At 42.8% G+C, this 16,098-nt stretch overlaps 1 protein-coding gene across 1 annotated transcript; it reads right to left on the minus strand.

The window, feature by feature from the left end:
• Nucleotides 1-3,853: 3,853 nt before the first annotated feature.
• LOC105010034 (class I histocompatibility antigen, F10 alpha chain-like) lies at nucleotides 3,854-15,488 on the minus strand. Its single transcript, XM_034291323.1, has 7 exons — nucleotides 15,152-15,488; nucleotides 7,793-8,071; nucleotides 6,490-6,804; nucleotides 5,710-5,823; nucleotides 4,407-4,424; nucleotides 4,180-4,252; nucleotides 3,854-4,043 (listed from the first exon to the last, which is right to left on the minus strand). Exons 1-6 carry the CDS (start codon nucleotides 15,324-15,326, stop codon nucleotides 4,209-4,211), a joined length of 945 nt encoding a protein of 314 aa, XP_034147214.1. The 5' UTR covers nucleotides 15,327-15,488; the 3' UTR covers nucleotides 3,854-4,043; nucleotides 4,180-4,208.
• Nucleotides 15,489-16,098: the final 610 nt, after the last annotated feature.

The following is a 16,098-nucleotide window of genomic DNA, read 5'->3' on the forward strand; positions in this document are numbered from 1 at the left end:
GAGTAGTTGTATTTCAAAAAAATCCCCGCATAAGAAAATAATATCTGGAAAGGAAGGAGGATGGTGGATTGGCAATGCCAATTAAACTTCTTGCATTATTACTGGGCAGCTAACCTTCATAAACTGACATTCTGGCTCTCTGATATGTTGAGGGAGGAAGCTCCAGTTTGGTTACTCATGGAACAGCACGCGTGTAACCCAGTATCACAATGCTCACTGTTCTGTTCTCCAATACCCTTGAGCAAAAGCTTTTTTACTAATAACCCAATTATTTGCGGATCACTCAGAATATGGTCGCAATTCAGACTTCATTTTAAAGACGGCGTGTTTATTTCATTCCAGCAATTAAGAACAGATTTTGAGATCCCTCAATCCAACTTCTTTAGGTATCTACAGGTCCGTAGTTTTGTCAAAAAAATATGTATCCTTCTTTGAGCAAGCCAGAGGGTGGCTGGATTGATGAGCTTTTAAATATGGACTCAGTGGGAGGCAGTGGGAGGAGGAGCTGGTTACAGAAATATCTGATTTAGCTTGGCAACGGGCAATAGAATTGGTGCATTCATCCTCGGTATGCATTAGACATTGGCTTTTGCAATTTAAGGTACTTCACAGGCTCCATCTTTCTAGGAGCAAGTTGGCTAAAATGTATCCAGGGTCAGACACAACATGCCCCAGAATTGGGTGTAAACCTGAGTCACATGTTCTGGGAATGCCCCAGATTAACAAAATTCTGGGCAGAACGTTTTCATTTATTTGTAACAAAGATCTTGATCCCAATCCTCTGGCTTCCATTTTTGGGGTAGTGCCGGAAGACTTGCAGCTAACAACCAAACAAATAGAGCTCATAGCTTTCTCCAAATTATTGGCTAGACGCCTGATTCTTCTCAGTTGGAAAAAGGCATTGCCACCATCTTATAAACGCTGGATTACTGAGGTACGTCAGTCTTAAACTTGAGCATCTCAAATACACTATCCAAGGTACCTCTGCAAAGTTTTTATCTTATTTGAATCTTCATTGGCCAGTATAGTATATTCAGTATTATTATGTTTATTGTCCCCCCCCCCCCCTTTTTTTTTTTTGCTGCAGGGGTGTGTATGTTAATGTGTGAATAGGAATGTAGATCTATAATTAATGTTGTATGTGGTTGTATGGGATTGTGATTGTTGCAAAAGGAAAAATCTATAAAAATATTTGTAATAATATTTTTTAGCCTCTACAGTCTATATCTCCAACATATTTTGAGTAATTATTTCACAACTTGCTGCAGCTGTTGTAATATTCCATTTTGAATCATGAAAATGTACCAGTTATTTATTATACTGGCATTTACATTAAAAGGCATAACATATCAAAAACGATTATATTTAACGTTTCAGAAATTTTGCTGACATGTCTATCCAGTGACTTAGAGATTATCTCTCATTATTTTATTATAAATTTATAAGTATACATTTTGAGTAAGGAGAAATGAAAGTGTCAAACTTAAGGGTGTTTTGCAATTCATTCCAGTCACCGGTGGCCAAAATCAGAAATGTGTGTTGACCATGAGGAAAGTTCAGGCTTTAGGGTGACCAGAGTGAGAAATCTACCTGATTGAAGATATTAAGAGGTGAACTAAAAGGTAGATTTTGGGCATTTAGACCATCCAAAGCACAGACCATCCTCCCTTTTTTTTCCTCCCAACCCCACTGTACAACCATCTGCCACTGCACTCCTGTGCTGTCAGGAGAGTCGTAGATCACTACAGGCCTCCTCTGAAACCTGTCCAATCAGCCAGTCTGCTTCTTTTACACCCCCACCATTAAACAGGAAGTCAATGTGAGCCAACATGTCGGTGGATCACATTGTCTTATGTATGGCCAGGCCAGTCTTAGAGGCGCCTGCTATGCTAGAGACGTTGCTGGAATGTGGCGGCATACGGAAATATCCTATGTCGATTACCTCCCCACAGACGACGCCAGCCCAATATGCGCCCACCGGACCCCAGGCCACAATCGGCAGTGGCATGACCGGGGCTCGAACCCACTTGTGAGGCAAGTGCGTAGACCACTGCGCCACTCGGGAGGCCCCCTGTTCCTTATTTTATTGAGGGCAACAATTATTAGGCAACTAATTAAAAACAAATCTCCCAACTCACATGTTCATTCTCAATTTTTTAAGTACAGTGGGGAGAACAAGTATTTGATACACTAACAAATAAGTAACACAAAATGACAATACATTTAAATTGTTATCCTTTCAAAAATTTTCAGTGACCAATATAACCACCCTTCTTTTCAATAACTGCCATGAGCCTTCCATTCATGCAGTCTTGTCAGTTTCTTGATCTGTTCACAATCAACTCGCTGAAGCAGCCACCACAGCCTCCCAAATGCTGTTCAAAGAGGTGTATTGTCTTCTCTGACTGTAAATCTCACATTTGAGAAGGGTCCACAAGTTCTCAATAGGATTTAGGTCAGGTAAGGAAGGGGGCCAGGTCAATATTCTGGAATCTTTGAGGCCCTTGATTGCTAGCCAAGCAGTGGAGTACTTCGATGCATGTAATGGAGCATTGTCCTGCATGAAGATCAATGCTGAGGACTTCTTCCTGTACCACTGTTTGAAGAATGTATCTTCCAGAAACTGGCAGTAGGTTTGGGAGTTGAGTTTTGGTCCATCTTCAACCTGAAAAGGTCCAACTACCTCATCCTTAATGATAGCAGCCCATTGTTGTCTACCAAAAATTTAGTAAAGGGGGTGAATACTTACACAATAAATAATTTTCTGTTTTATATTTGTAATTCATTTACAACAATTTGGAGACATCATTCACTTTGACATTGTGAAGTTCTTTGTGTTGATCATTCACAAAAATCCATAATTAAATGCATTTTGATTTCATGTTGTCACACAATAAAATGTAGAAAAGTCCAAGGTGGTGAATCATTTTGAGATTTGTAAAATTCTGTTGTTTTATTTAGCATACATATGCCATGCAATGACTTGATGCTATGATGCAAATACATGCATCAAACCAGTCAGCAGTGTTTTACCAGGTATCTTCCATTTAGCATTGTACCATAAACAACCTCCTCAGTATGAAAGTTCATGGTACAAGTACACTTTTACAAACACTAGATTTGTGTTATCTGAGGAATTTGTATCTCTGCATTTTATAATAAGGCACTTCAATTATTGGTATGAATTTGTCAGTTTCTCTTTTTTCCCAAATGTACATTGTCTGAGCTAGTGTAACAACATTTAAAGAGGGAATATTCTATAGGTCTGAGTGGGTCCAATACTGACATACCATACAGTAAATAGTATTTTATTCAACAGTATCAACAGTATCCAGCATTCAAACTAACCAACAGTGAAGTAATCTGTTACCAGGCAGGATTTAATGCAACAGGCTTTGATAGTATTACAAATCTCAGCTCTAAAATACTCCTATGGGGATTTCCCATTACATAACCAGTGTGTCACCAGGCATTATGACAGATGCAGGATTGAGATTGATGTATTTCGAGATATTGTTTCAGTTCAATGTAAGACATTACATTGAACATTGTTCTGACCCCTCGGCGGGTTTGTGCCGGTGGGGGTCCTGTACTGCCCCCTCCCCCCCCATCCCTTGGGCCGGGGTTTGTGTTGGCCCGTCCGGTGGCCGGGCCTTTGGGGGGGGGGGGTACTGTCACGGTACGGTGAGCAGCAACACCACCGTTCCGTGCACTCTCACTTCCCATCACTTATGAACACATCCCGGACTTGTTTTGTGTCATGTCTTTAATCATGCACACCAGGTCCCTATCACATCGTTTGGAAGTGTTTCAATGTTTCCCCTCTGCTCCCCACATTCGTCGATCATTGTTGTTCCATGTCTTCTTGTGTTCTGCATGTGGTGAGTTCCATGTTGCTGCCTTGCCAGCCCTTTTGTTTCATTTTTCAAGTAATAAGTGCTCTATGTTACTTTTGTTTCGTAATCCAGTTTCAGATGTTATTTTGTCTAGATGAACATCACTTCAGATTTCACTGTAGTCTTTCATCTCTTGTCTGTGATTCTCTGTGAAGAGAGAAAAAATAAAGATGCACTCAAAAGATTTGATCCTTAGATCCTTCTCTATTAACTCAAACTATTGTAGAATTATTACATGAAATTAAGAGATGCAGGAGAAAGCTGACATCCATGAGATATTCACCTGTTTGATACTGGCAACAGAGAGAGACCTCATGCTTCTGGAGCAGAGTTGGTGGAGGAACCACCATCAGAAGCTACAAGCAAACAAGGCAAAACCACACTTTAAAACAGGTACAGTCAAGCCCAATACATACAAAACACATAATAAAAGTTTAACGTTTCCATGATGAAGTATTTGATTTGTTTCTGTGAAAACATTTGAATAAGAAACAACATGAAGGCACTTACTGTTAGCTGGAACGAAGCCTGAAACACAGAACAACATGATGTTACGGAGTCTGATAATTGGTATGAAATAATTCAAGAGTTTTCTGAAGACTGTATTCCTACTCCAGAAACATCAAATAGAACATGACAACACAACTCTGTATTTAAGTGAATCAAACAGCACATAACTTAATCATAATAAAAATGAACACAATAAAACATATATTTACACTATTATTCCTGTGCCTGTACTTCATTACTTGAAAATACAAACTACATCTGATGATAATACGGTTATAGTAGGTGTGTAACAGTACACCTAACCCCAGGTTGGTTTTGTGGTTTCAGGGTCACAGTTCGGTATGGTTTCAGTACAGTGCACAAACATATTGTCAAGAAAGACAAAAGATGTGTTTTTAGTTTATTTTGCAAAATGTGCAACACTAACCCAGGAATAATGTGAGCTGTAAGGTTAGAGCACAATGAATATGCAACAACTTATTAAATTAAAACAATAGTTATTTCTCTTCAAAAATAAAACATATCCTGTGTGTGGCTATTTGGCCAATTCATTGTTAACTTGTGCTTTGTCTTGCTCATACAGTGTGGGTAGTCTGCCTGTTTAAAAAAAGATACAAGAGGGTCATTCTTTACGTGGCTCAAGCATCTTTACAAAGATGTGAAACCTTGGGAATGGGTAGATATCCATGGCTGTAAACACTCCTATTGCTCTTGCTTAAATGCAGTGGGGAGATCAGTAAATTGTGTTAAGGTGTGTTTTTTTTTGCATGTACGTGTTGCTCTGGGGACATTGATACTGTGGTGATGATGGAGTAGATGTATCAACATGTTTTAGGTATTATAGACTACTTTCGTCAAAGAGTGGCGACATACAGTTAAATATTCATCAACACCTCTCAGTCCATCACAGTTGGAAGTCTACTGGAACATCAAAACGCTGCTGAACTTGAGATTTAAACAAAGCAGGAGGTTTATCAAAACCACCACCCACCATTGTACAGAACTACATTTCCTCCAAATATCGCTCACAACACAGTTAGAATTTTGATTATGATGTATGCAAATGTTCTCATCTTAACAGAATAACAATATGTTTTTTTTTTCAAGCTCTATAAAATTTCACCTAGAGGCATTCAACACAGCGTAGCTAGCTATTTAAAGAAAAAATGAATTAATTCAGGTTCATATGAGAAATGTAAAGAGGCGGTATGGTTATGAATACATGCACTGTTCCAGCCCTGTGTAATAGTAAAGACCACTGTACATATTAACAATAGTAACAGTAGATTCTCTCCTCACTCACCTTTCCTGTTCTTCTTCCAGATGACGACTCCAATAATAACAGCGGCAACAATGACCAGGAGGCCAGCTACCACCACTCCAATGATGGGGCCAATGGAGGTCTGGTCATTTACACCTGAAATAATGACAACAGAGCATTCAGACTGTCATTTGGAGTTAGAGGGGGACATGGAAAATGGATTTCTGGAGGTTTTATGGTTTCCGGGGGATTCATGCAGGAAGAGGATGAAAATTACATTACAGTTATTGTTGTTTTGGGAGGGTATTGTTATGAATGTTTTCCCATACCACTACTTTCAACAGTCACACAGGTACTTTAATCATCAATCAGACTAGAAACTCACACACACACACACACACACACAAAGTGCAGAGAGAAAGGGGATCTTTTAGACAGAGATGACAAGCTGGTAGTGGAAGTTAATTCTGAAAATACTCAAATTAGCGGAGTACAAGGCAATCATTATTTTTATTGGACAGGAAAGTTGTGTGTGGATTTTGTGAAGATTAGGATAGGACAGGATCAGATGGGACAGGAATTCATATTGACTCTGTGTAAACCTCTACTTGGACTCACACACTGTGGTGAATGTTTCAGTTTCATATTAATGAACTTTAACCAGACTCTATTCATTTCAAAATGAGAGTTCAGGAGGCAGATGTCAATGTGAATATAGTATACAATCAACAAGGCAGTGTTACTGAGCAGAGTTTACTAATTCTCAAATTCAGTTGAAAGGTTCTTTGGGTCTAATGAGTGTTGAATCGGTAAATCTCTTACCCCTGTTGGTCTTTCCCCAGTTGGACAGAAGCTCATCCTCAGTCAGATCCTTGATGAAGTCCTCCTTGATACCAGATACCTGAACCACACACTGATACTTGTTGTTCTTCCACTCCTCAGGCTTCACATTCAGATGGACACTCGTCTGGAACGTTCCATCATCATTCTGGAGAGTCTCTCCCATCTCCACATCTTCATGGTGATCTTGTCCATCTTTCTTCCAGGTCACATGCACTCTCCTGGGGTAGAAACCTGTAGCGTGGCAGGTCACTGGAGAGGAGGGGGTCTTCTGGAGCAGAGACACTGATGGAGGGACTGGAGAGGAGAGGCCAGAGAGGGAGAAAGTAGAGAATAAGAAGCACTTCCTACTGCACTGTTCTAAACAGGACTCTGATTTCTTACTCCAGAAATGTAAAGAATTTCAGTCCATCTTCAACAGTCATTGGAGTAGTAAGTCTGAATTCTGCTGGTAAATGATAAGACAGTAGATATTACAGTAGATTGTACTGCAGAGACAACAGCTTGTCACAACCATTAGTCTATGTAAATGTCATGCATCAATTATTGCATGTTTTATTGTTGTATTTTTCATGTCTAATGGTTTTTGTTAAGATAGCTCTATAAAACCAAATACAATCAGCATTACTAATTAAACATGTTGTTCTGCCTATAAAAAAGGATTTAATTAAACTTAAAAGAAGGAAAAGGTATGTCGTGGGAAGAGTGGTAGAGAGAGAGAGATGGAAAGAGGGAGAGAGATGGAAAGAGGGAGAGAGATGGAAAGAGGGAGAGAGATGGAAAGAGGGAGAGAGATGGAAAGAGGGAGAGAGATGGAAAGAGGGAGATAAATGGAAAGAGGGAGAGAGATGGAAAGAGGGAGATAAATGGAAAGAGGGAGAGAGATGGAAAGAGGGAGAGAGATGGAAAGAGGGACAGAGTACTCAGGAGGGGCAAACGGGAGGTAGAGGGGACAGAGAAACAGGGGAGAGAGGGCAACAGGAGGGTGAGAGACACTGAGGGAGACTGAGGGGGGAAAGAGGGAGAGTGATGGATAGAATAAGAGGAGGTGAGAAGATGGATAGAGAGGGAGGAGAAGGATTATATTATAAAGGAGAAAAGAATGAGATAAGAGAGAAAAACAGTAAGAGAGGAGTGAGAGATTAAGACAGTTAGATAAATACAAGAGGGGGAAACAGAAACAGAAGAAACTAATATCGTCATATAATGTAATCTCAATATATTGCTTTGTGTAATTATCTGTTAATAATCAAATATGACAACTCCATGTTCAGTGTCTCTGTACCTGTCCTCATCAGGCTGCTCTTCTCATAGTCCACATACTTCTTAACCCAATCAATACACTCCTGGGTGAGGTAGTTTTTCCAATACTCATTGCCAGCTTTGTTATTGTCCCACTTGTTCTTGGTGATGACTGCCTGTGGTTTTGGAGCGATCCATGTCAATGTCTTCAGGTCAAATGAGATGAAGTCTTCTCCATCAAATCCTTGCTGATTAAAGCCCCTTGTGACTCCAGTCTCATCATCCCACTCACAGCCAAACATCATCTGGGCAACATGTACACCTGAGAGAGAGACAGAGATCAACACTGTTCACTGACTGACTGTTCAACTGTCCCATTAGAGGTGAGAGGACCAATCAGCATCACTATCATCATCATCATCGCTGTGCTGTTTTTCTGTTTCTCTGTTTCTCTGTGTCTTCAAATCAGCTATTCAGCAAGAGATTTTAGGGAGTCTGAAGAGGAGACAGGTCTACTGTGGAGGAACAGGGAGCACAACTGAGTGGGGATGACACCTGCACTTACACACACCGCCACGCACACGTACACAAACAAACACACAAGCACACACACACTCGGCACGGCAGCTCCACTGTCTAAACAAGGACTGACAGATGTGTTGACATACATATTAAATGTTGACACTTACAGTATGTGACCTTCAGGTAATTACATTGTAAACTCGCTGGTACCTGACATTCATTTAGATGGCTTGGCTGTTTGATGCCATTAGCAGTAGGGCTATGGTCACATGGACTATCTTTCACTATCTTTCACAATATGAGTTTTATTTGTGACATGCTCAGATCTTTTCTTTTTTGTCTGTATGTACACAATTGCTTGTTTTAAGTCACATACCAGTTAGGAGTAATTAACCATTTCTCAAATCAGCTAAAATTACTGTCTGGAAATCAGATCTAAAAAATAAATACAAGTCATTTAATTTGACATTCCTATACATGCTTTTTCGTGAAAATGTGTAAACTCCAAACCAACATGGTGCCTTCTGTGATTCCATTTCCATTGTGGAGGCTGCAGGGTTGGACACTAGCTGGAAGAAGGCCCTGGATGGTCTATTCAGACCACAATTATTTTCTCTCCCTCAACTTTGGGACACTTGTTCAAATGATGGGTTTGGGCGTGACCACGTAAACGTAAGGCTGTGGAGTGAAGTTAGGGAGGGGTCCATTTGGGATTTAACATTCCTCTCCCTGTTCTACTTCTGTGATTTAAATTGCCAGACAACAACCAAGGAAAAGGTGTACTGACGCCACCTACGGTTCAGGATGTCAATAATCATCCCAGACAAGTACATACTGTATACAGAAAATATGGTTCATTAAAACTAACAGAGAAATCCTTCCCCCTCCACCCCCCCCACACATGACAACCCCCCCCCCCCACCAGACCTCTCCCAGGTCCCAGTCTGATGTACATCCCATCCCAACAGTCCCATGGGTCTGGGAGTGGAACATCTTCAGTCAGTATTACACCCAGAAACCTCTCAGCAGCAGATACAATAATGTCCAGGTTCTCTGACTTCTTGTTAGTTTGACCAATTCAGTTAATCACCTCCACTATAAACCCCAGAGAACCATCTTCCTCACTATAAACACCAGAGAACTATCTTCCTCACTACCTTCCCCATCATGCCTGTAGCACCTGTTTCATAGACTGGGACACCCCATGTCCTTGTAGGTTGACCCAATAATTAATTACCAGGTTCAGTCTCCTAATCTACAGTGGTCTCTCTCCCACCTCCACCAGTACATCCAAACGCCCCGCTACATATTCAGAGTCCTTGTTCCTGGAGAACATCTCATTATCCAACAATGTCCAGACAGCTGAACCAAACGCTACCCTGCCATAGTCTATTACAGATGTTATCGATGCCACACACAGTGTCTGACGTTAACGATGCCCGCTGGTCCTGGGCCAGTAAAAACACCTAACAGGCAAGTGGATGTCATCAGTCAGTAGCCCACCTGGGTCAGTATCTTTCTCACCTCATTTTCTGTAAAAAATCTATTCTCCGTTGTAGTCGATAGTTTAAGACTTTTGAAACAAAATTGGGAAACATACCCAAAATAATTCACAATAAGACCTTGCTTTCATACTTCCTCAACTCATCTCGTGATGTTGTCAGTAAGTACCACTTGTTTCAGCTGCCCTTGTGCAGGTAGCCCAAGTGTTCTCATTGACGTGTCTGAAGAACAATATTCTAATACGCAAGACACACAGGTCATCATTAGTGAGTTATTCAGAAATGTCAACACTTTTACATACATGAATAAAATGTCTCCTCCAACCGTCCAACAAGCACTGTAGCTTCATGAGAAACACAATGTATAGATAGACTTGCTTTGTTAATATCAACAACATGTGTGTGTTTTAATAACGTGTCACATATTAGTGTCTCTGGTTATGGAGGAAGTAATATTGTTTTGTTCAATCTCTCCCTCCCTCTGTTAAGGCTGACCAGATACAGGCAACATCAATCCAGTAAAATAAGAAAGTTGATAAATAATGTCCTTCAGTTTACTAACAATAGTAGAAAACACTGTGTCATCTGGTACCTCAAATTTGGAAACATTCATTAACAAACATCAACAAAGAACTGACATAGTAAATGCTGTTGACAAAGGCAGATTTTTCCAACTCCGGGCCCGGAACAAACACAACCCCGACCCCCCCCTCTCCTCTCCTCTCCTCTCCTCTTCCACCTCACACCCCCCTCTCCTCTCCTCTTCCACCTCACCCCCTCTCTCCTCTTCCACCTCACCCCCCCTCTCCTCTTCCACCTCACCCCCCCTCTCCTCTTCCACCTCACCCCCCCCTCTCCTCTTCCACCTCACCCCCCTCTCCTCTTCCACCTCACCCCCTCTCTCCTCTTCCACCTCACCCCCTCTCTCCTCTTCCACCTCACCCCCTCTCTCCTCTTCCACCTCACCCCCTCTCTCCTCTTCCACCTCACCCCCCTCTCCTCTTCCACCTCACCCCCTCTCCTCTTCCACCTCACCCCCTCTCTCCTCTTCCACCTCACCCCCTCTCTCCTCTTCCACCCCCCCCTCTCCTCTTCCACCCCCCCTCTCCTCTTCCACCCCCCCCTCTCCTCTTCCACCCCCCCACTCCTCTTCTACCTCACCCCCCTCTCCTCTTCCACCTCACCCCCCTCTCCTCTTCCACCTCACCCCCCCTCTCCTCTTCCACCTCACCCCCCCTCTCCTCTTCCACCTCACCCCCCCTCTCCTCTTCCACCTCACCCCCCCTCTCCTCTTCTACCTCACCCCCCTCTCCTCTTCTACCTCACCCCCCTCTCCTCTTCTACTTCACCCCCCCTCTCCTCTTCCACTGGATCCCTTCATAGAACCACATTTTCATCTCTCACCCCTTCAGCTCTGAGAACTACCCCCCCCCTCCTCTCTTTATTGTCCATTAACTGTCCATTTCATCACCAACCCCCCAACGTCCAACTCCTCCAGAGACGTCAGTCACTCCTTTCTCCTCACCTCCCTGGTCCCTTCTCCTCACCTCTTCCTCCCCTCTGTCTCCAAACCACCAATGTTATTCACAACTGTACTTTCAGCATTACTCCTCTTGTGTGACTCTACTTCCATTGACCTCTTACTCCTATTCTCACCTCCTTTCTCTCCTGCTCTCTCTCACTTCCTTCTCCATACCTGTACCAGTGTCACCGTCTCCTCTAATATTCTCCACACTAGGGTCAGTAACCCGATACTTCATTACCAGGTTCAGTCTCCTAATCTCCCTCCCACCTCCACCAGTACATCTGACACCAGAGGTCCAAAAAATTATCAGAGGTCATGACGTAATCTGAGTATTCTTTCCAAACTCCAGTCAGCTGAACCAAACGCCAAACTGCCATAATCATCAGTGATATTATCAAAGCCCTTTCAGTCAGTGCATCACATTCAGGACATTCTTCCACTTTCCCATCACTTCTTCAATGTGTTTTACTATCTAAATACTCTCAGAGGAACCTGGACACCTCCACCCTCTCTAAGTCTCTCCTATACATCATCAGTCATATCTCACCTCCACCCTCTCTAAGTCTCTCCTATACATCATCAGTCATATCTCACCTCCACCCTCTCTAAGTCTCTCCTATACATCATCAGTCATATCTCACCTCCACCCTCTCTAAGTCTCTCCTATACAACATCAGTCATATCTCACCTCCACCCTCTGTAGGTCTCTCCTATACATCATCAGTCATATCTCACCTCCACCCTCTCTAAGTCTCTCCTATACAACATCAGTCATATCTCACCTCCACCCTCTCTAAGTCTCTCCTATACAACATCAGTCATATCTCACCTCCACCCTCTCTAAGTCTCTCCTATACATCATCAGTCATATCTCACCTCCACCCTCTCTAAGTCTCTCCTATACATCATCAGTCATATCTCACCTCCACCCTCTCTAAGTCTCTCCTATACAACATCAGTCATATCTCACCTCCACCCTCTGTAGGTCTCTCCTATACATCATCAGTCATATCTCACCTCCACCCTCTCTAAGTCTCTCCTATACAACATCAGTCATATCTCACCTCCACCCTCTCCAAGTCTCTCCTATACATCATCAGTCATATCTCACCTCCACCCTCTCTAAGTCTCTCCTATACAACATCAGTCATATCTCACCTCCACCCTCTCTAAGTCTCTCCTATACATCATCAGTCATATCTCACCTCCACCCTCTCTAAGTCTCTCCTATACATCATCAGTCATATCTCACCTCCACCCTCTCTAAGTCTCTCCTATACAACATCATCAGTCATATCTCACCTCCACCCTCTCTAAGTCTCTCCTATACATCATCAGTCATATCTCACCTCCACCCTCTCTAAGTCTCTCCTATACAACATCCTGAACAATTTCCGCCCGATATCCAACCTCCCCTTCCTTGCCAAAACCCTGGAAAGGACGGTTGCCTCTCAACTCCAACAACACCTGCTTCACAATGACCTGTTTGAACCCCTCCAGTCTGGTTTCCGCCCACTCCACAGCACAGAGACTGCACTACTCAAAGTTGTCAATGACCTCCTCATCTCTGCTGATGCTGGTTCCCTCAACATCCTGATTCTCCTGGATCTGAGTGCCGCATTTGACACCGTGAGTCACCAGATCCTCCTCACCAGGCTCAGGGGTCTGGGTGTTGAGGGAACCGCACTCTCCTGGCTGCAAACCTACCTCACAAATCGAACCCATTACATCTCCCTCAGTCACCAAAAATCTGAAATATCTACAGTCACGCAGGGGGTCCCCCAGGGCTCTGTTCTGGGTCCCTTACTCTTCATTATTTACATCCTCCCCCTTGGTCAGATCCTCCGCCACTTCAACCTTAATTTCCACTGCTACGCTGATGACACACAGATTTATCTCAGCACCAAGTCTCTCACCAACCCACCTCTGGCCCATATTGAATCATGTCTCTCTGAAATAAAAAAATGGATGCATCACAACTTCCTCAAACTCAACAGTGAAAAAACAGAACTTCTTCTCATTGGCACCAAATCCACCCTTAGTAAAACTGGCACATTCTCTCTCACCATTGACAACACTGTAGTTTCTCCTTCCCCCTGTGCTCGCAACCTTGGGGTCATCCTTGACTCCACCCTCTGTTTCGAGCAACACATTAAACATACTGTCAAATCATCTTTCTTTCATCTTCGTAACATTGCAAAACTCAAATCCTCCCTCCCCCCCACCTGCAGCTGAAACTCTGATTCATGCATTCATCTCCTCCCGTCTTGACTATTGTAACTCCCTCTTGTCCGGCATCAACTCCTCATACCTCCATAAGCTCCAAATGGTTCAAAACTCTGCTGCGAGGCTTCTTACTCATTCAAAGTCCTGGCAGCACATCACCCCCATCCTCTGTGAGCTTCACTGGCTCCCTGTCAAACAGCGCATTGAATAGAAAATACTCCTCCTGACTTACAAAGCCCTCCACAAACTTGCTCCCCCCTACCTCTCGGACCTTCTTCAACACTATCAACCTTCACGCTCACTCCGCTCTTGTACAGCAGGCCACCTCATCATCCCCAGATCCAAGCTACGGAGCTTTGGTGATAGGGCATTTTCCAGGGTTGCTCCCCGGCTCTGGAACTCACTGCCACAATCCATCCTTGACTCTGACTCTCTTAACACCTTCCGACTACGCCTTAAGCCATTTCTGTTTAAACAAGCCTTCCCATAGCCCCTTTGTTGTTGTATATTTTATTTCTCAGTGTTCTTTGTTTTGCTTGTTTTTGTAAAGCGTCTTTGGGTCATTGAAAAGCGCTATATAAATCCCATGTATTATTATTATTATTATTATCCGTCATATCTCACCTCCACCTGGTGAAAAACACTGACAGAGTTTCCTCTACAGAGAACCTGAACCTCCACATCACTGCCCACTGCTCCATGTCTTCAACAGCTTCCGGTACCTTCCTGACTTGACTACATGTTGTATGTTTCTTCCTCTCTTCCTTCAGGCTGCATCATCTGCAAAATAACGACCTGCCGATATCTGGTTGTACCTGACAGTAAACATCATAGATGATGATGAAGAACAGCACCAGGCTAACCACGCTCCCATGCAGGGTTCTGCTCTCCACCATGTAGCAACACGACCCAGATGTCTCCACCCTGAACAGACCTTCCAGTTGTACCTCCACCTCCGAACCCCTCAGGTGTGATTATTAACCTCTATATCCAACATATCACGTCTTCTCTACATCAAAGACAATGTCTCCTTGTTCATCTGTCTTCCTAACCTCAATTCTAATCAGATCACTGGGTCCATAGTCCCCCTCCGCTTCCAGAAACCACTCTGATAAAGTGGTTCCAGACCCCTATTTACCATTAAATAAGTTAGTCTCTCAGGCATCATTCACTCCATAATCTTCCATACATGTTGTCATTTTTATTGGTCTATAACTAGTTGGTCTGGTTGGGTTCGTCCCTGTCTTCCTGGTTGGTACCACTACCACCTCCTCACAGATGCCTGGTAGTTTCCCCTCCTCTCACTCTGTTGAACAGGTCCAGTACCTTGTCCAGAACCTCATCACTGAGACGGACCAACATGACATAACACACCTCATCTCTCCCATCATTATCACTATCATTAACCTAATCTTTATCATCAGAGAGGAACAGACAGGGAATACAGCCAAGGAGTGGCATAAATAGACAGATACATCTATCTACATACACACACAAACTCATTCAAGTTCATGCACACACTTTACACCGAAATCATCTAGTGTGTTAAATTAAATTGTCCCTGACTGTTTATGAATAAAATTTTACAATTTGAAATGGAACTTAATAAGGATGGTGCATTACTCACCCCCAGTCTGATTGAAGCGCTGTTTGGCAGTATCAATGTTGGCTTTGAAACTCTTCTCTCTACCAATGGAGTTCTGAGTCTCTCTATCCCAGTAGTCAGACCCCACTGCCTTGGCCATCCAGTCCTGTTTGGGCACTACTTTCTTGGTGTTGCTGTCATAGTAGTCGATCTGCATTCCATCCAAAATACCCAGATTGACAAACTCTGGAAAGTCTGGTATTCCTGAGGTCGCAGTGTACACATAACGGATGGAATGGGAAGCTGCAAAGTGAAAAAAATAATACTGAATTATTCAACTGCTATGATTAAACTCCATAACGGTAAAGAAAATTATGTATAGCAAGTCCTAGGTGTTTTGTCCATTTATGAAAATCTAACATCCCCCTACACTGAACCCATGACATTACTATAGCTGAGAATAAACCATGAACTGAAATTGAATTTTATATTTTGAAAAATGGCCAATAACTCAAATACTATTATTATGCATGCAGGTACCCTGTATGTGTTTTTGTGATTCCCCCCTCCTTCTGCCCTAAACACAGGTGTCCCTTATGTTTCTGATTGTTGTCGTTGGGGTGTCCCACCTGGCAGTCATCTTCTGATTGCTGAGGTGGACCAATCAGTGGACACTCCTCCTGATTGCACCACCTGTTCCTATTATCCATTACCCAATCACATCACACATCCCTGGTTTAAGAACCAAGTTAGTTGGTTCTCCCTGTGACTCTTTTTGCTTGATCACACATGAGATTAAATGGACACAAACGCTACACACACATATCCTTTAGATAAACAGACTTTTTTTTGTTCATTTATACACTACATAGTCTTAGCACATACATCTCACTTTGTCCTGTTTCATGTGAGTATGTATTGCCATGGTGTTTTGTTTGCTGTTGTCTAGTTAATTGTTTGCTGTTTAGTCCCTGTTTAACATGTGTTTT

Source organism: Esox lucius, unplaced genomic scaffold (assembly GCF_011004845.1).
Source record: "Esox lucius isolate fEsoLuc1 unplaced genomic scaffold, fEsoLuc1.pri scaffold_70_arrow_ctg1, whole genome shotgun sequence".
In the NCBI taxonomy this organism is placed as follows: Eukaryota; Metazoa; Chordata; class Actinopteri; order Esociformes; family Esocidae; genus Esox; species Esox lucius.

What these genes read in the sequence shown, in the direction of transcription:
- LOC105010034 (XM_034291323.1), bottom strand. Translation starts at nt 15,326, where the DNA reads ATGCAGATCGACTACTATGACAGCAACACCAAGAAAGTAGTGCCCAAA. An exon ending in GCGCTTCAATCAGACTGGGG is followed by an intron (nt 8,072 to 15,151) that starts GTGAGTAATGCA and finishes TCTCTCTCTCAG; the next exon opens with GTGTACATGTTGCCCAGATG. An exon ending in CTGGGGAAAGACCAACAGGG is followed by an intron (nt 5,824 to 6,489) that starts GTAAGAGATTTA and finishes TCATTATTTCAG; the next exon opens with GTGTAAATGACCAGACCTCC.